The 20,738-nt window shown below is 46.1% G+C and overlaps 1 protein-coding gene across 2 annotated transcripts in view; it reads right to left on the bottom strand.

Annotated features, from left to right (window-relative positions):
* The window catches only part of rnf123 (ring finger protein 123), a 257,414-nt gene that overhangs the window by 154,716 nt on the left and 81,960 nt on the right, over nucleotides 1-20,738 (bottom strand). For both annotated transcript variants that reach the window (XM_029692856.1, XM_029692857.1), the window contains exons 28-30: nucleotides 10,158-10,245; nucleotides 9,786-9,873; nucleotides 9,487-9,571 (exon numbers count right to left, since the gene is read on the bottom strand). In XM_029692856.1, coding sequence (XP_029548716.1) covers nucleotides 9,487-9,571; nucleotides 9,786-9,873; nucleotides 10,158-10,245 — 261 coding nt within the window. The remainder of the gene's footprint in view (nucleotides 1-9,486; nucleotides 9,572-9,785; nucleotides 9,874-10,157; nucleotides 10,246-20,738) is intronic.

Genomic DNA, 20,738 nt, shown 5'->3' with positions numbered 1-20,738 from the left:
CTATCATCAATTACTACAGCCATCTCCTCATCCACACAGTACTAGAGCTATCATCAATTACTACAGCCATCTCCTCCTCCACACAGTACTAGAGCTATCATCAATTACTACAGCCATCTCCTCCTCCACACAGTACTAGAGCTATCATCAATTACTACAGCCATCTCCTCCTCCACACAGTACTAGAGCTATCATCAATTACTACAGCCATCTCCACCACACAGTAGTAGAGCTATCATCAATTACTACAGCCATCTCCAGGGTATTGTGCTCCTCAGAGGATGAAAGAAAGAGGGAGGGACCTCTCATCCCCTCCTCCCCTGTACTGTAGAGGACCTCTCATCCCCTCCTTCCCTCCACTGTAGAGGACCTCTCATCCCCTCCTCCCCTCCACTGTAGAGGACCTCTCATCCCCTCCTTCCCTCCACTGTAGAGGACCTCTCATCCCCTCCTTCCCTCCACTGTAGAGGACCTCTCATCCCCTCCTTCCCTCCACTGTAGAGGACCTCTCATCCCCTCCTTCCCTGTACTGTAGAGGACCTCTCATCCCCTCCACTGTAGAGGACCTCTCATCCCCTCCTCCCCTCCACTGTAGAGGACCTCTCATCCCCTCCTTCCCTCCACTGTAGAGGACCTCTCATCCCCTCCTCCCCTCCACTGTAGAGGACCTCTCATCCCCTCCACTGTAGAGGACCTCTCATCCCCTCCTTCCCTCCACTGTAGAGGACCTCTCATCCCCTCCTTCCCTCCACTGTAGAGGACCTCTCATCCCCTCATCCCCTGTACTGTAGAGGACCTCTCATCCCCTCCTTCCCTCCACTGTAGAGGACCTCTCATCCCCTCCTCCCCTCCACTGTAGAGGACCTCTCATCCCCTCCTTCCCTCCACTGTAGAGGACCTCTCATCCCCTCCTTCCCTCCACTGTAGAGGACCTCTCATCCCCTCCACTGTAGAGGACCTCTCATCCCCTCCTTCCCTGTACTGTAGAGGACCTCTCATCCCCTCCTTCCCTCCACTGTAGAGGACCTCTCATCCCCTCCTTCCCTCCACTGTAGAGGACCTCTCATCCCCTCCTCCCCTGCACTGTAGAGGACCTCTCATCCCCTCCTTCCCTCCACTGTAGAGGACCTCTCATCCCCTCCTTCCCTGCACTGTAGAGGACCTCTCATCCCCTCCTTCCCTCCACTGTAGAGGACCTCTCATCCCCTCCTTCCCTCCACTGTAGAGGACCTCTCATCCCCTCCTCCCCTCCACTGTAGAGGACCTCTCATCCCCTCCTTCCCTGTACTGTAGAGGACCTCTCATCCCCTCCTTCCCTGTACTGTAGAGGACCTCTCATCCCCTCCTTCCCTCCACTGTAGAGGACCTCTCATCCCCTCCTTCCCTCCACTGTAGAGGACCTCTCATCCCCTCCTCCCCTGCACTGTAGAGGACCTCTCATCCCCTCCTTCCCTCCACTGTAGAGGACCTCTCATCCCCTCCTTCCCTGCACTGTAGAGGACCTCTCATCCCCTCCTTCCCTCCACTGTAGAGGACCTCTCATCCCCTCCACTGTAGAGGACCTCTCATCCCCTCCTTCCCTGTACTGTAGAGGACCTCTCATCCCCTCCTTCCCTCCACTGTAGAGGACCTCTCATCCCCTCCTTCCCTCCACTGTAGAGGACCTCTCATCCCCTCCTCCCCTGCACTGTAGAGGACCTCTCATCCCCTCCTTCCCTCCACTGTAGAGGACCTCTCATCCCCTCCTTCCCTGCACTGTAGAGGACCTCTCATCCCCTCCTTCCCTCCACTGTAGAGGACCTCTCATCCCCTCCACTGTAGAGGACCTCTCATCCCCTCCTTCCCTGTACTGTAGAGGACCTCTCATCCCCTCCTTCCCTGTACTGTAGAGGATAGGCTGTAAATGTAACAACTCATCACATAGAGGGAGAGAGTGACCGAGAGAAAAATCCACATCCCACATGGCAACAACATTGTAACGTCGCTCTTGGAGGACAAGGGATTCTCAATAAACCTCGTCAAGCGTACCAACCAATCATTGAGCAGGACAGTGTTGTCGCTCTTTAAGGAGAGAGATAACCTTTAGATTTAATTAACTTCACATAATAATATGCTGTACACTGTGTGGCTGCACACTGAGCCCACTGGCCTACAGAGACTAGCCAGGAGATGTACTGGGCAGCAGGGGAGAGTTACAGGACAGACAGACTAGCCAGGAGATGTACTGGGCAGCAGGGGAGAGTTACAGGACAGACAGAAACTAGCCAGGAGATGTACTGGGCAGCAGGGAGAGTTACAGGACAGACCGAGACTAGCCAGGAGATGTACTGGGCAGCAGGGGAGAGTTACAGGACAGACAGAGACTAGCCAGGAGATGTACTGGGCAGCAGGGAGAGTTACAGGACAGACAGACTAGCCAGGAGATGTACTGGGCAGCAGGGGAGAGTTACAGGACAGATAGAGGACAGCAGTGTGAAGGAGATGTACTGGGCAGCAGGGGAGAGTTACAGGACAGATAGAGGACAGCAGTGTGAAGGAGATGTACTGGGCAGCAGGAGAGTTATAGGACAGATAGAGGACAGCAGTGTGAAGGAGATGTACTGTATGGATGAAGAGATTCTCCTCTGGCTCCCATCTAGCTGATGGAGTGTAATGTTCTATTATTCTGCCTGGTGTCTCCTCCCTCCTCTCGTCACCCACCCAGGGACTGTCTAGGGAGATTGGATAAGGGATTGATGGATGGACAGTATGTTATATTACCCTGCCCAAATCTCTCCTTTCCTCTCTCATTACAAACGTTGACTTCACACCTCCTCCAGGCCACCCATCACTGTCATCCACACGATGTTTCCCTCCGCCCATCACTGTCATCCACACGATGTTTCCCTCCGCCCATCACTGTCATCCACACGATGTTTCCCTCCGCCCATCACTGTCATCCACACAGATACATGATGTTTCCCTCCGCCCATCACTGTCATCCACACAGATACATGATGTTTCTCACTGTCATCCACACAGATACATGATGTTTCCCTCCGCTCATCACTGTCATCCACACGATGTTTCCCTCCGCCCATCACTGTCATCCACACAGATACATGATGTTTCCCTCCGCCCATCACTGTCATCCACACAGATACATGATGTTTCCCTCCGCCCATCACTGTCATCCACACAGATACATGATGTTTCCTCCACAGCCATAGATACAATTTTCCCTCCACTGCCATAGATACATGTTTCCCTCCACTGCCATAGATACATGTTTCCCTCCACTGCCACAGATACATGTTTCCCTCCACAGCCATAGATACATGTTTCCCTCCACAGCCATAGATACATGTTTCCCTCCACAGCCATAGATACATGTTTCCCTCCACAGCCAGAGGCTTTGATATATAATTTAACCTTTATTTAACCAGGTAGGCCAGTTGAGAACAAGTTCTCATTTACATCTGCGACCTGGCCAAGATAAAGCAAAGCAGTTCGACACATACAACATCACAGAGTTACACATGGAATAAACAAACATACAGTCAATAACACAACAGGAAAAAAAGTCTATATACAGTATGTGCAAATAAGGTAAAGGGAGGTACGGCAATAAATAGGCCATAGTGGATAAATAATTACAATTTAGCAATTAAACACTGGAATGACAGATGAGCAGAAGATGATCAGAATGGTAGACTATACAGATGGGGACAGGGAGGATGAGGTCATATCCTGTATAAAAGTGGCAGTAGTGGCTGACGTCCTGTCATTTTCCAGAGTCAATGTTGTGAGGGCTCTCTGTATTCTATACATAAGGGCATTAATATCACAGCATGTACAGCCACATTTAAACCAGTCCTGTCCAATAGTAGGAAATCTTTACTGTGAATTTCATCTGTCACTTCTGACTGGACAACTGATAACTAGGACCTTTCTCTCTGCACCATCACTACTAATATGAGATAAAGAACACACACACACACACACACACACACACACACACACACACACACACACACACACACACACACACACACACACACACACACACACACACACACACACACACACACACACACACACACACACACACACACACACACACACACACACACACACACACGGTCCTTCCCCAAAAAAACGAAATGTCTAGTATGTCAGTAATCAAGTTAAGATAGATAATTTTCAAAATACAGAAAGTCGTTATGATGCCAAAAAAGGAACTGTATTTCTGTACTTTTAAAGTGAAACATCTTGAAAACTTGATTTCTGACATGCAAAACATTTTTGGGACTATATCAACAACAGACTAATGAAACAAATACCAACAGATTGTTTCACAGGGGCCTATCAACCCAAGCATCCTCATTAAGCTGCGTCCCAAATCGCACCCTATAGGGAATAGTGGAACATTTGGGACTCAGTTCCAAGTCTCTCTCGCTCTGGGGCCTTGTCATATACGGCTCGGAAAGCGTCAGTAATTCCCAATTAAAATAAATTATAAAGTTAGGCAATATGCAAATCGAGTGGCCGGGTAGCTAGTCACTTTAAAACAAAGATGTAGACAGTAGATTTTCGTATTTTTCCTTTGTCCTCCCCCTCTCAGAATCCATTACTCTGGTGCTTTTGTACTTCAAATTCATGTTGTTTATTTTTCTATTTTTCCCCTGTTCTACTCATTAGGCTAACGGACAGACAGGAGCACAAAAGACAACATGAAGTGTTGAACTGTACTACTCATTATATTAGGTTAAAAGATAGTATTCTGCTTGTGATGGTGTTTTTGTTCAACATTGTCTGTACTGTGGCCGTTTCCTCTGTACTACTCATTATATTAGGCTAACAGATATTCTGCTTGTGATGGTGTTTTTGTTCAACATTGTCTGTACTGTGGCTGTTTCCTCTGTACTACTCATTATATTAGGCTAACAGATAGTATTCTGCTTGTGAGGTGTTTTTGTTCAACATTGTCTGTACTGTGGCTGTTTTTCCTCTCATATTAAGAAACATGAGTCTTCATTGTGTAAACCGACAGACTACCAGAGACTCATTAGGATAACAGACAAGAGGCACACACACACACACACACACACACACACACACACACACACACACACACACACAGGTCTGGGACTGAAGGAGCACACACACACACACACACACAGGCAGGTCTGGGACTGAAGGAGCACACACACACACACACACACACACAGGCAGGTCTGGGACTGAAGGAGCACACACACACACAGGCAGGTCTGAAGGAGCACACATACACACACACACGCAGGTCTGGGACTGAAGGAGCACACACACACAGGCAGGTCTGGGACTGAAGGAGCACACACACACACACACACAGTGAAGGAACAGTGCACAGGAAAACGAACAGGATCAAATACAGGGATATGGATGGGACCAACTACAATCTCATGATAATCTAAATAAATACAAGGGTAGGATTGGATGGAATACAATTATAACTGCTACAGACTGGGGTTGAAGGGGATCACTAATGAGCAAAATAAATCAATAACTTAGTGATGGTAAAACAAAAAGGAACAAACTTACTTTGGAAACTAGCAATGGATAAATCTCCTGTAAGCCATGCAAATGAGTCAGATGAAACAAAAACAATATTAGCATGAAGAACAGAAGAAAAGAAGAAAAAAAAAAGAACCAAAGATGGACAGATTGGACAAGAAAGAGAAAAACTAGCTGAGAGGGGGGAGAACCCCCCCACCCCCCCACCACCCATCAACTTGTCACATGAAAGGTGAAGGGCATCAATGACTTTGTAAATTTACCATTTATAACATTTAGGCTTCGGCAACAATGGCTTACAACTCTGTTTCTATTTGATCCCGATTCTTCAACGTCAGAATGTCACATCAAGATATAGGATAACTAGTGTCTGGAGTTGAATTTAAGTGCCTTTGACACTAATGTTTTTATTTGACCAAAGCTATACAAAAAAAAAAAATGAAGAACTGTGTCATTGCTCTTGCTGACAGAGAATCTATACAAGGTCACATTAGCTACTGGTGCCAGCTACACATTAGCTTTAGATGCCAGCACCTTTTTAAAATCTCACACAAACATATATATTTAACATATACCCATATATATTTAACATTTACCCATATATATTTAACATTTACCCAGTAACAATCATTAGCCTTTAGTAACCCAGTAAGGTCCTCCCAGAGATCCACCTGGACAACCATTCCAGGCAATACCATACAGAAATGGCAGGTAGGTGAGGCAGGTAGCCTAGTGGTTAGAGTGTTGGGCCAGTTACCCAAAGGTTGCAGGATCGAATCCCCAAACCGACAAGGTAAAAATCTGTCCCACTATTCCCCGGTAGGCCGTCATTGTAAATAAGAATGTGTTCTTAACTGACTTGCCTAGTTAAATAAAAAGGTTCAATTACAAATATTTTACATTTAAAAAAGAAACCAGCCAAGGGTAATTTTCCTGATTGAAGCTTGAAACAAACTGTATTTTCAAGTAGCATTAGGCCTACATGGAGAGGGCCAGGGAAAGCCCACTCTATTTGAAGCAGGAAACAATGTTTAAACATCTAAAAACAGTCAGTGTATTTTCTCCATCAACTTCCCTTCAGAAGAGAAAACACAATCTGTTGAGAGTGTTAATTCATCTTATGTTTTCTTCAACACTACAGCGCTGCCGGCTCTTCCTCATGTCCAGGTATACCCAGTGTAAAGTATTTACTGTAAAGGCATATATAGTGTAGGTTTGGAATTTCCTACTTTAAAAAGGGATTTTTAATGCACTAATCAAATCAAATGTTACTGGTCACATACACATGGTTTGCAGATGTTAATGCGAGTTTAGCGAAATGCTTGTGCTTCTAGTTCCGACCGTACAGTAATATCTAACACAGAACCCAAACCGGCTGCGCGCATGCGCCACCGTGCAGAAATGTATTTTGTCCCCTCACACCAAACGTGATCAGGACACGCAGGTTGAAATATCAAAACAAACTCTGAACTAATTATATTAATTTGGGGACAGGTCGAAAAGCATTAAACATTTATGGCATTTTAACTAGTTAGCTTGCACGTGCTAGCTAATTTGTCCTATTTAGCTACATTTACATTTAAGTCATTTAGCAGACGCTCTTATCTAGGTTGCTGTTGCTAGCTAATTTGTCCTGTGACATAAACATTGAGTTGTTATTTTACCTGAAATGCACAAGGTCCTCTACTCCGACAATTAATCCACACATAAAACGGTCAACCGAATCATTTCTAGTCGTCTCTCTTCCTTCCAGGCTTTTTCTTCTCTTGACTTTATATTGCGATTGGCAACTTTCATAAATTAGGTGCATTACCACCACTGACCTTGTTCATCTTTCAGTCACCCACGTGGGTATAACCAATGAGGAGATGGCACGTGGGTACCTGCTTCTATAAACCAATGAGGAGATGGGAGAGGCAGGACTTGCAGCGCAATCTGCGTCAGAAATAGAACTGATTTCTATTTTAGCCCTTGGCAACGCAGACGCTCGTTGACGTGCGTGAGCAGTGTGGGTGGAATAATTGAATAACAGATTTCTACATTTATTTTGCAATGCTCGCGCACGAAACGCGAGGGGTGTGGTCAGCCTGTTAGAAGTAATCTAACAAATTCACAATGACTACCTCATACACACAAATCTAAAGGGGTGAATAAGAATATGTACATATAAATATATGGATGAGCGATGGCTGTGCGGCATAGGCAAGACGCAGTAGATGGTATAGAATACAGTATATACATATGAGATGAGTAATGTAGGATATGTAAACATTATTAAAGTGGCGTTATTTTAAGTGACTAGTGATACTTTTATTAAATCCATTTATTTAAAGTGGCCAGAGACGCACCCATGTCAAAGTATAAATTGTGTTATATTGAGGATTAACTTTATGGCTCTATCCTTTCTACCCACTGCATGCTGGGTAGCACAAATTGGTTCAGAAGAGCTTGAGTACACACACACACACACACACACACACACACACACTGACTGTTGTAATTAGGGTTCCCAAATGGTACCCTATTCCCCTATTTAGTGTACTACTTTTGTCAAGGGCCCCTAGGATGGAATAGGATGCCATTTGGAACACAGTCATAGTTTATCAGTTTTAAATCAGAGCAAAGTAAATACAAACACAATCTCACAACATGTCAACCAGCATCGTGGTTGTTTTTCACTTTGAACTTTATGGGACCTCATAGTATACCGGGGTAGCTTAAACTCCATGCACATTGATAGAAGGAGAACATTTAAAGAATATGTAATGACTAAGTCTATGCTATTGTTGCTACAAAAAAATGTGTTTCTCTACTTGGGTCTGCAAGTTTGATGCCTGTATGTGAAAGCAAATGGATTTTGTTGGACAGAAATACCCCATTTACTGTGGACTACTAACGCCTAAAGAATGACAGAACACAGAATATCTGTACCACTCCATATACTGTGAGCCCGGTCCAGGAACGGTTTAGCCCAGTACCGGAACGGTTTGTGTTCTTAAGCAACTACATTGCCGTCATTGTCACGCCAATGTTTGGTAATGGAATGTCAATGAGTGACAAGAAGTTGGCATGATGACACAAACAGACTGGGACTCAGGCTGATATACTGTCCTTTAAACAGATGACAGTATGACTATACAAAACGCCTGTATTCAAAAACAAGCAATCTGAACTGATAGACCCCACTGATCAGTCACGACAGTTACATGCCAGGTGTAACAGAGGCCCAGTAAAGACGCTGATGAAGAGTATACCAACTACACAGTGAAGAGGAATGAGGAAGAGGACCGATTTCCCCTGGACCTTATTCACTTTACATACCTCCGGCACTATAAATACACACTTCCTGTCTCTGAACACTGTCTCTGAACACGGCTCACTACTAATGACCTCACAGGGAAATATTACTATTTTTTTTTTTTAAATGTTGCTTTTCCTCTCCATCTAACTCAGACTTGCACACAAACACACTGAAAGATCAGTAAACAAAAACAAGATGGGTTTCATAAAAATAGGAATTATAAAACATAAGAGGAAAGGACTATTTATGGGAACACTACAAAATAGACCACTTGGCTAATTAGCCCCAACGTTGGATTTATTACAAAGATGTGAGTGGACTGAGGGACAGAGACAGTGGAGTATGGATAGACAATAGAACAGCAGACAGACAAGAGAAGACAGACAAGAGTATGTGAAGGAATATCTCTATAGTATAGTGGTGAGAGAGAGAGAAGTAGGGAGAGGAAGAGAGAGAGAGTAGGGAGAGAGGGAGGGAGAGGAGAGAAAGGGAAGTAGGGGGAGGGAGGGAGGATGAAGGGAGATGAGGAGAGAGAGAAGTAGGGAGAGTGAGGAGGTTATTAGAGGTAGAGGAGAAAGTGGGAAAGGAGAGGACAGTGAGGAGAGAGAAGTGGGAGGACAGAGAAGAGGGAAGAGGAGGAAACTTACTCTGCAGACTGGGAAGGTTGGTATCCTCTGGTTTGGTTTTGAGCAGATGAGGCAGCCGTGTGTACCTGTACCCAAACCCACAACCCTGTAAGAGAACAGAAACTATGGTGAGGCTGGGGTTAATGAGGACAATACACAAGAGGTCAGGGACAAGAGAGAGAGAGAACGAGAACCCAGACCCACAGCCCTGCAACAGAACCCATGGTGGGACAATTGTGAACTTGTGCACTGAGAAGCTAAACCAGAAGATGGCAGAGGGCACGGTGCTGATAGAGGAGAACCAAGGACAGGGTACGTACCCTCCACAGTCGTACCAGGATCCAGTTGGTCTGAGCCCAGGGCCTCTGTTCATAAGGGGCCAGCAGGTTTCTCATCATGGACACACGTCTAGGAGACAAACAAACTCTTTCACATACGAGTCTCGGTGATGCTTTCACATACGAGTCTCGGCGATGCTTTCACATACGAGACTCGGTGACGCTTTCACATACGAGTCTCGGTGATGCTTTCACATAGAACACAGCTTGCAAGACATACCTGATGCATGTGAGAGAAATTATTGGCATAGAGCAAAGAGGCTATTTGGTGTCTATTTTTGGTATGTTCACAAGACCAAAAGTAGCGTATAAACACATACAAAACGCACGCACTACAATACACACAGTACTCACTGTTCCTCTGGGATTCTCTCCACGGCTCTGAGGGATTGTGGGTAACACACGTAACTGGCCAGAGCCTGCATGAGGGAGTCTTTGATGTCTACGGAGAGAGAAACACACACACAACAAAACGAGATTTAAAATTCAAATACAGACTCTACCAGACACCAGAGGGATATGCTATGAAGCAAGCTAGATCTAGTCAGGCTTCTCATAAAACTAGCCAGCTTCAGTTAGCTTCACATTCCAGCTCAGGCGTCATCCGTACCACAAACGGTGGATATCGGTCGTCCGTCTGCTGCTAACTCTAGAAGGCCTGAATCTGCACGTGCACGTCCAGCACCTGAACTCTTCATTTAAGAGACAATGGTGAACAACTACAGCAAGCTATGGCTGGATATGGGTTGTTAGAAGTTCCATCTGTCTTTTATTCCACAGGCTTATTGTTAATGCATATCGTTAATGTATTTCTACCTCAATGTGCCACGATGGTCATGAAAATATATGCATATTTAACAGTAGAATATGCCCGGTGTTGATTTGCACCAGGAGCCGGCAGTCTAGTAAATCCATGTACTGTAATATACACAATCCCAAAGAAATTACATTAATAAAAAATAAAAAAAATCAATAAAAATCATATTATCAAGACAATTTATTTCAAAAGAAGACAATAGCATGTTTTGAGTTGTATTTATCTGTGCTGATCCAAGGCTATATGGCTGTGCCATGCCAATGAAATGAAGGTGTTAATTTAGCAGACATTACACTCATACTATCCTGCCCTACAAGTCAAAACACAGTAAGAATATAGCCCCCAAAAAATGGTGATTATAGGAAAAAGTTGTATTTTGAAACAGAGCCAATCTGCACAATTGAAAAAATAACAGGTTCATTAGAAAACAGTTCCCTTCCTTGCTGTGTTGTTCATCAGTGTCAATCTGACAATTGACAAAATTGTCACCCATCAGGTGATTTAATATCATCTTAACTCAACATCTGTTATTATACGTGTAAAATACGTTTAAATATAGTTTAGGTGTAGGTTGGCAGGGCCAGTAGGTTGGCAGGGCCATTAGGTGTAGGTTGGCAGGGCCATTAGGTGTAGGTTGGCAGGGCCATTAGGTTGGCAGGGCCAGTAGGTTGGCAGGGCCATTAGGTTGGCAGGGCCATTAGGTGTAGGTTGGCAGGGCCATTAGGTGTAGGTTGGCAGGGCCATTAGGTTGGCAGGGCCAGTAGGTGCAGGTTGGCAGGGCCAGTAGGTGTAGGTTGGCAGGGCCATTAGGTGTAGGTTGGCAGGGCCATTAGGTTGGCAGGGCCATTAGGTGTAGGTTGGCAGGGCCATTAGGTTGGAAGGGCCATTAGGTTGGCAGGGCCATTAGGTTGGCAGGGCCATTAGGTGTAGGTTGGCAGGGCCATTAGGTTGGCAGGGCCAGTAGGTGCAGGTTGGCAGGGCCATTAGGTTGGCAGGGCCATTAGGTTGGCAGGGCCAGTAGGTGCAGGTTGGCAGGGCCATTCGGTGTAGGTTGGCAGGGCCATTAGGTGTAGGTTGGCAGGGCCAGTAGGTTGGCAGGGCCAGTAGGTGTAGGTTGGCAGGGCCAGTAGGTTGGCAGGGCCAGTAGGTGTAGGTTGGCAGGGCCAGTAGGTTGGCAGGGCCAGTAGGTGTAGGTTGGCAGGGCCAGTAGGTGTAGGTTGGCAGGGCCAGTAGGTGTAGGTTGGCAGGGCCAGTAGGTGTAGGTTGGCAGGGCCAGTAGGTGTAGGTTGGCAGGGCCAGTAGGTTGGCAGGGCCATTAGGTTGGCAGGGCCAGTAGGTTGGCAGGGCCATTAGGTTGGCAGGGCCAGTAGGTGTAGGTTGGCAGGGCCAGTAGGTGTAGGTTGGCAGGGCCAGTAGGTGTAGGTTGGCAGGGCCAGTAGGTTGGCAGGGCCAGTAGGTTGGCAGGGCCAGTAGGTTGGCAGGGCCATTAGGTTGGCAGGGCCAGTAGGTGTAGGTTGGCAGGGCCAGTAGGTGTAGGTTGGCAGGGCCAGTAGGTGTAGGTTGGCAGGGCCAGTAGGTGTAGGTTGGCAGGGCCAGTAGGTGTAGGTTGGCAGGGCCAGTAGGTTGGCAGGGCCAGTAGGTTGGCAGGGCCAGTAGGTTGGCAGGGCCAGTAGGTTGGCAGGGCCATTAGGTTGGCAGGGCCAGTAGGTGTAGGTTGGCAGGGCCAGTAGGTGTAGGTTGGCAGGGCCAGTAGGTGTAGGTTGGCAGGGCCAGTAGGTGTAGGTTGGCAGGGCCAGTAGGTGTAGGTTGGCAGGGCCAGTAGGTGTAGGTTGGCAGGGCCAGTAGGTTGGCAGGGCCAGTAGGTTGGCAGGGCCAGTAGGTGTAGTTTTTACTACTATAGGCCAAAGAAATGCACTGAATAAAAAATTTTATGTTGGCACAAAACTACCTTCATACTTGCAGTCGTTAGTATAGGTCACCTTCAGACGAGTACCAAAACGGTCATATTAGTTTGTAGTCCATTCGGATGCTACAGACGTCTCAAGGTCTGACAAACATCGCTGTAGCTCGGTTCCACCGCGGATGCGGAAGGCAGACATAGGAGGATGCAGTGGATTGAGATGCAGCCCATGATATGTCTACTTAAACAGACGTGTTATTATGTTACTTATATTGATGCACGGGTGTCCATTTATTTAAGGATTAAATGTGTAATGTGTAAAGTATTTTAACACTATTTAACACAAACAAATATTTTATGAATAAAATATTTAAATCAGTCGTCTTCCTCAGATGACGCAATCATTGCGAGAGGGAGGGGATCTGATTTGATTGGTCCTCAACTCGTGGCTGAGACATTTTCATTCTGGGTAAATAGAGTTAGCCTGCCCCGGAGCAGGTTAGTTCTGAAGGAGAAGTTGGCATAGAAATTTACCTGGCTAAAAAAGTTGAGCCACTTTCGTGGTATTGGTTCTCAAGTTAAACTCAAGAGTTGACCAAATTTACCTAGCCGACTCCTCAAACCTGGGACGTAGTATACCCCTCAGCATTGACCACATTGTTATTTAGGAATATTCGTTGCTGTGCCTTGTTGCAGTGCCGCGTTGCAGTGCCTTTGTTTTGATCCTATTTTCTGAGCCAATCTAGATTTGTTGTACGTCCTGAGACAGAGACAAGTAGGCAGGTAAATACACCTGCTGTGCATCTCTAAAGAGACAAAACATTGAGCTCCAACTGTGCTGCTACTCAGGTGTTGTTGAATAGCTAAACGGGTTTAAAGCTACAGGCTGGCATCTGGGTATCTTTTAAATGGTCAGCTATATAACAAAACCTATGGTCGTGCTGTTTTGCTGAAAATTGTATCCTAGAATGTAGCTTTAAAAAACGCCTGCCCCTAATAAGCAAGTAACGGCTTTGAAAACGTCTGGTTGCATCGATGAGTCAGAAACATTCATTTAAGTGTTTAAGATTGACTACAAAAGAGTAAATAGGATAATGTTGGTCATGAAATCAGTCTCGTCTAAAACAGAGTTTGAAACGAGTAAATGACGAGTAAATGAAGCTTGGGTTTGTATTACAATGTCAACAAATCATGCTCCCTTTTGCCAAGTTCCACGTACAAATCGCCCCTCCGCCCACCTCGCTTCCCTTCATTGACTGGAGGGGGCTCTGTTGTTTCATCGCCCCCAACACATTGAAAGATCACGAGCCCGATTCGGATTGGCCTCCACAGCCGAAGTTCTTTAGTTTGCCAGCCCTAAGGAGTATTTCTGTCTGTAATGAATAACTTTTGTGGGGAAAAAATAATTCTGATTGGCAGAGCCTGGCTCTCCATTGGGTAGGCCTGGCTGCTAAGTGGATAGGCCTATGCACTTCCAGGTCCGCCCAAGGCTGTACCCCTGCCCAGTCATGTGAATTCAACTGAATGTCTTTCAGATGAGTGGTTTCCTTATATGAACTTACATATATATGAACTCAGTAAATTCTTAGAAATTGTTGCATGTTAATTTTACATTTTTGATCAGTATATTTAGCAGTCTTATAGCTTGGGGGTACAAGCTGTTCAGGGCATGTTATGGTTCCAGACTTGGTGCATAGGTACCGCTTGCCGTGCGGTAGAAGAGAGAACAGCCTATGACTTGGGTGGCTAGAGACAATAAAAACATTTACAACTTTTAACCCCCTTTTTCGTGGTATCCAGCTTGTAGTTACAGTCTTGTCTCGTCGCTGCAACTCCTGTACGGACTCTGGAGAGGCGAAGGTCGAGAGCTGTGCATCCTCCGAAACGCAACTCAGCCAAGGCGAACTGCTTCTTGACACAATCCCCGCTTAACCCGGAAGTCAGCCGCACCAATGTGTCTGAGGAAACAAAGGCACACCTGGCAACCGTGTCAGCATGCATTGCGCCCAGCCCGTCACAGGAGTCGCTGACGTTGAGGGAGAGGTTGTTGTCCTGGCACCACACTGCCAGGTCTCTACCACCTCCGTCGGCTGTATTATCGTCGTCGGTGACCAGGCAGTGACCGTTGTGTCGTCTGCAAACTTAATGATGGTGTTGGAGTCATGCGTGGCCACACAGTCGTGGGTGAACAGGGAGTACAGGAGGGGACAAAGCACGCACCCCTGAAGGGCCCCCGTGTTAAGGGTCAGCGTGGTGGGTGTGTTGTTGCCTACCCTCACCACCTGGGGGCATCCCGTCAGGAAGTCCAGTATCCAGTTCCAGAGGGAGTTGTTCAGTCCCAGGGTCCTTAACTTAGTGATGAGCTTGGAAGGCACTATGGTGTTGAATGCTGAGGTGTAGTCAATGAACAGCATTCTCCCCTAGGTGTTCTCTTATCCAGGTGGGAGAGGGCAGTGTGGAGTGCAATAGAGATTGTGCCATCTGTGGATCTGAATGTGAATTGGGTCCAGGGTGTCTGGGATGATGGTGTTGATGTGAGCCATGAGCCTTTCAAAAATCTTCATGGCTACAGATGTGAGTGCTACGGGGCGATAGTCACTTAGGCAGGTTACCTTGGCGTTCTTGGGCACAGGGACTACGGTGGTCTGCTTGAAACGTGTAGGTTTTAAAGACTAGGTCAGGGACAGGTTGAAAATGTCAGTGAAGACACTTGACAGCTGATTAGCTCATGCTCCAAGCACGTGTCCTGGTAATCAGTCTGAATGTTCTAAAAGGTCTTACTCACATAGGCTACGCAGAGCGTGATCACACAGCCGTCCAGAACAGCTGGTGCTCTCATGCATAGTTCAGTGCTACTAGCCTCAAAGTGTACATAGAAGGTATTTAGTTTGTCTAGTAGACATTTCCCTTTGTAATCCATGATAGTTTGCAAGCCCTGCCACATCTGATGAGTCAGTCGGTGCAGTAGGATTTGATCTTGAATTGACCCTTTGCCTGTTGGATGGTTCGTCGGAGGGGGTTGCAGGAATTTCTTCTTGGCGTCCGGATTAGTGCCCCACTCCTTGAAAATGGCAGCTCTAGCCTGTTTCTCACTGCAGATGTTGCCTGTAATCCATGGCTTCTGGTTGGGATATGTACATACGGTCAATGTGGGTGAAATGTCGTCGATGCACTTATTAATGAAGTCGGTGACTGATGTGGTAAACTCCTCAATGTTTCCCGGAACATATTCCAGTCTGTGCTAGCGGAACAGTCCTGTATCTTAGCATCCACTTCATCGGACCTCTTCCGTATTGAGCGCGTCACTGGTACTTCCTGTTTGAGTTTTTTCTTCTAAGCAGGAATCATGAAGATAGAGTTATGGTCAGATTTACCAAATGGAGGGCGAGGGAGAGCTTTGTATGCGTCTCTGTGTATGGAGTAAAGGTGATCTAGAGTTTTGTCGCCACTAGTTGCACAGGTGACATGCTGGTGAAAATGAGGTAAAATGGATTTCAGTTTCCCTGCATGAAAGTCACCGGCGGTGGGTAGAGGCGATTCATCCACTCTCCGACATGGTCTCGTCAGGTATCCCACAAGCCTGCCTCTATAGCACCGTCTACTCCTCCTTCGAGAGTCAGGTATCCCACAAGCCTACCTCTATAGCACCGTCTACTCCTCCTTCCAGTGTCAGGTATCCCACAAGCCTGCCTCTATAGCACCGTCTACTCCTCCTTCGAGTGTCAGGGATTTGAACCTGGACCACGATAAACAACACAACTTTGACTCATTGAAGTAGACGTCCAAAAAGCTTTGTCCTTTATAACAAAATGCAATTGACCACTTGTCTGTCTGTTGTATCACCCTGTCACAGGCCCTTCCAGTCAACACCACCTCATAAGATGAGGAAGTACATTGTATATGAGGATGGCCTGCTGTAGTTGTTCCAGACAGGTCCAGTTTGCAGCCCAACAAGCAACAGGGAGAAGACAAGCAAGGGAACCCACTGCATTACGCAGACATGCCCATGATGTGAGCATTCCTATAAAATGGAACTGGGAGGATACTTGAAATCAGGTTGGTGACATTTCACCTGGTCAAAACAGTTTCGAGTGCTGTCCCAATTCACCTTCAAAACCTAGCCTGGTGGAACCAGCCTGATCGCTGCGTTATCCATTCTATTTAACTTCACAAACAGTGAGGGAAAAAGTATTTGATCCCCTGCTGATTTTGTACGTTGGCCTACTTACAAAGAAATTATTAATTAACATTAGAACATGGAGACCTGCAAGATGATGTGATGAAGTCCAGACTGACAGACAGGCTAGATACTGATGTCTCTGAATGGACAGAGACCAGACACTCTGACAGACAGGCTAGATACTGATGTCTCTGAATGGACAGAGACCAGACACTCTGACAGGCTAGATACTGATGTCTCTGAATGGAGAGAGACCAGGCACTCTGACAGACAGGCTAGATACTGATGTCTCTGAATGGACAGAGACCAGGCACTCTGACAGGCTAGATACTGATGTCTCTGAATGGACAGAGACCAGGCACTCTGACAGGCTAGATACTGATGTCTCTGAATGGACAGAGACCTGGCACTCTGACAGACAGGCTAGATACTGATGTCTCTGAATGGACAGAGACCAGGCACTCTGACAGGCTAGATACTGATGTCTCTGAATGGACAGAGACCTGGTACTTTGACAGACAGGCTAGATACTGATGTCTCTGAATGGACAGAGACCAGGCACTCTGACAGACAGGCTAGATACTGATGTCTCTGAATGGACAGAGACCAGGCACTCTGACAGACAGGCTAGATACTGATGTCTCTGAATGGACAGAGACCAGGCACTCTGACAGGCTAGATACTGATGTCTCTGAATGGACAGAGACCAGACACTCTGACAGACAGGCTTGATACTGATGTCTCTGAATGGACAGAGACCAGGCACTCTGACAGACAGGCTAGATACTGATGTCTCTGAATGGACAGAGACCAGACACTGACAGGCTAGATACTGATGTCTCTGAATGGACAGAGACCAGACACTCTGACAGACTAGATACTGATGTCTCTGAATGGACAGAGACCTGGCACTCTGACAGGCTAGATACTGATGTCTCTGAATGGACAGAGACCAGGCACTCTGACAGACAGGCTAGATACTGATGTCTCTGAATGGACAGAGACCAGGCACTCTGACAGGCTAGATACTGATGTCTCTGAATGGACAGAGACCAGGCACTCTGACAGGCTTGATACTGATGTCTCTGAATGGACAGAGACCTGGCACTCTGACAGACAGGCTAGATACTGATGTCTCTGAATGGACAGAGACCTGGTACTCTGACAGACAGGCTAGATACTGATGTCTCTGAATGGACAGAGACCAGGCACTCTGACAGACAGGCTAGATACTGATGTCTCTGAATGGACAGAGACCAGGCACTCTGACAGGCTAGATACTGATGTCTCTGAATGGACAGAGACCAGGCACTCTGACAGGCTAGATACTGATGTCTCTGAATGGACAGAGACCAGACACTCTGACAGGCTAGATACTGATGTCTCTGAATGGACAGAGACCTGGCACTCTGACAGGCTAGATACTGATGTCTCTGAATGGACAGAGACCAGGCACTCTGACAGGCTAGATACTGATGTCTCTGAATGGACAGAGACCAGACACTCTGACAGACAGGCTAGATACTGATGTCTCTGAATGGACAGAGACCAGGCACTCTGACAGACAGGCTAGATACTGATGTCTCTGAATGGACAGAGACCAGGCACTCTGACAGGCTAGATACTGATGTCTCTGAATGGACAGAGACCAGGCACTCTGACAGACAGGCTAGATACTGATGTCTCTGAATGGACAGAGACCAGGCACTCTGACAGGCTAGATACTGATGTCTCTGAATGGACAGAGACCTGGCACTCTGACAGACAGGCTAGATACTGATGTCTCTGAATGGACAGAGACCTGGCACTCTGACAGACAGGCTAGATACTGATGTCTCTGAATGGACAGAGACCAGGTACTCTGACAGGCTAGATACTGATGTCTCTGAATGGACAGAGACCAGACACTCTGACAGGCTAGATACTGATGTCTCTGAATGGAGAGAAACTTGGAGAGGCCTGACACTATCTGTATCGTCTGGGAATGACAATGAAAGGTGAACATTGTTATATTATCAGAACACTGCTTCTATGGTATTACGTAAAGGGTTGTTTATTCTACATGGACCTGTTACTACATTTAAACGTTATAAAAAAACAGTTTACTCTGGAGGCTACTGACTGATTCAAAGCTTCCTCCAGCATCTTACCATACATCTGCCTGTAGTTATTGAAGTCAACCTGCAGGAGGTTTGTTAGTTGTGATTGAGTGGAGAGGAAACCGCTGTGGGCAAGGTTCTGACAGATGGGTGTGTCTTGGTGGTGGCAAGGACACACCCACATCAAACCACACCCCCAAGCCAACTCTGGTTTGGCTTCGGTCTCGGCCGCCAGCATTTCTTGACGAGCAAGCCAAAAAAACAAGTACCAATCAGCGGATGCAATTCCCTTTTAAGAAAAGCTAACTGAACTGGATCAGAACCAAAACAATAACAGTCAGAACCCTGAGAACTGAACATGGCTTCCTAACTCGTCTGATGCATCTGAGACAACGAGATATGAGGATCTCATTCTAAACGAAGCCAAAACAAACACGACGGAACATAAATAAGAAGAATGTATCCAGTCACCGTGACAACAAGCAGAGAGTCACACAACGCTGAGCCCGGAGAAGAAACAAACACACTGGCTCAGTTCCAAATGCCACCCTTTTCCCTATTTAGTGCACTACTTTTGACCGGGTCCCATATGATTTTGATCTAAAGTAGTGCCCTATATAGAAAAAAAGGGTGCCATTTTTTACGCACTGAGTGTCTGATAATGATAATTAACACTGAAGCTTTTATATGACCATACATTTGGATTTGTTATGTATTGTATATAAATACTAAGATGTGTATCTAAGACATGACTGATATTTTATGAATAGAGTTAGATTAGAGTAAGGATTCATCTGAAATGGCACACTTCACTATATAGTGCACTACTTTTGAAGGGAGCCCATTTGGGACCTATATAGGGATTAGGGTGAATTTGGGACTCATACTAAATGTGTCTGAGTTGACTTAACAGAGTTAGACTACTAGACTACTCTCAGTGTCACACAAGACAAGCATGAAGGATACATAACATTATTCAAATGAATACTGAAATCCCACCTGGGTTTTAAATACTATTAGACCCCAAAAAAATCCAGTCCTTTTATCTGGGCTTGATTAAGTTTTACTGGCTTAATGGACCAATAGAATAGTCCCAAACGTACAAACCCCACTCATCTGGCACTCTAGGCAAGTAGACAGGCTAGAGAAAAAAAAAACGTAAAGCATTTGAAAGATGTCAAATAGTATTTGAACCCACCCAGGGTCTGCTGAACACTCAATCTGAAAACCTTCTCTCATAATAGTAACACAATAACAAACCATTTACCTTTAACAAAAAACACCTTTCTAAGAAAAACAACAATTGAAAGCAATTCCTTTAAATAGGATTCTAAAACACGAGCCACCAGCATTGTGTTTGGAGGACGAGGAAAAACAAAGACATTTCCTTTCTTTTACTCTGTCTGCCCGGGGCTCAGACAGACCCGTCTGCCCGGGGCTCAGACAGACCCGTCTGCCCGGGGCTCAGACAGACCCGTCTGCCCGGGGCTCAGACAGACCCGTCTGCCCGGGGCTCAGACAGACCCGTCTGCCCGGGGCTCAAACAGACCCGTCTGCCTGGGGCTCAAACAGACATTTCCTTTCTTTTACTCTGACTGCCTGGAGCTCAATTGTAAAAACTTGTAATTATCCGTTCATAGTTAGAAATTAATCCTGGCGAAAAATAGCAGTACTCGAGGCTATATTAAGTCTACATTTCCCATTAAAATAGCTTGTAACAGATGACTCTGTCCTCTTGTGCAGCTTTGCCCTGCAGCTCCAGGTAATAGCAGAGGCAGATACAGTGAGGGAAAAAAGTATTTGATCCCCTGCTGATTTTGTACATTTGCCCACTGACAAAGAAATTCTCAGTCTATCATTTTAATGGTAGGTTTATTTGAACAGTGAGAGACAGAATAACAACCAAAAAATCCAGAAAAACGCATGTCTAAAATGTTAT

The sequence above is a fragment of the Salmo trutta genome, chromosome 16 (genome assembly GCF_901001165.1).
Source record: "Salmo trutta chromosome 16, fSalTru1.1, whole genome shotgun sequence".
Lineage (NCBI taxonomy): Eukaryota > Metazoa > Chordata > Actinopteri > Salmoniformes > Salmonidae > Salmo > Salmo trutta.
Note: the sequence above shows the minus strand (reverse complement) of the source record. Positions and strands in the feature narration are given on the sequence as shown.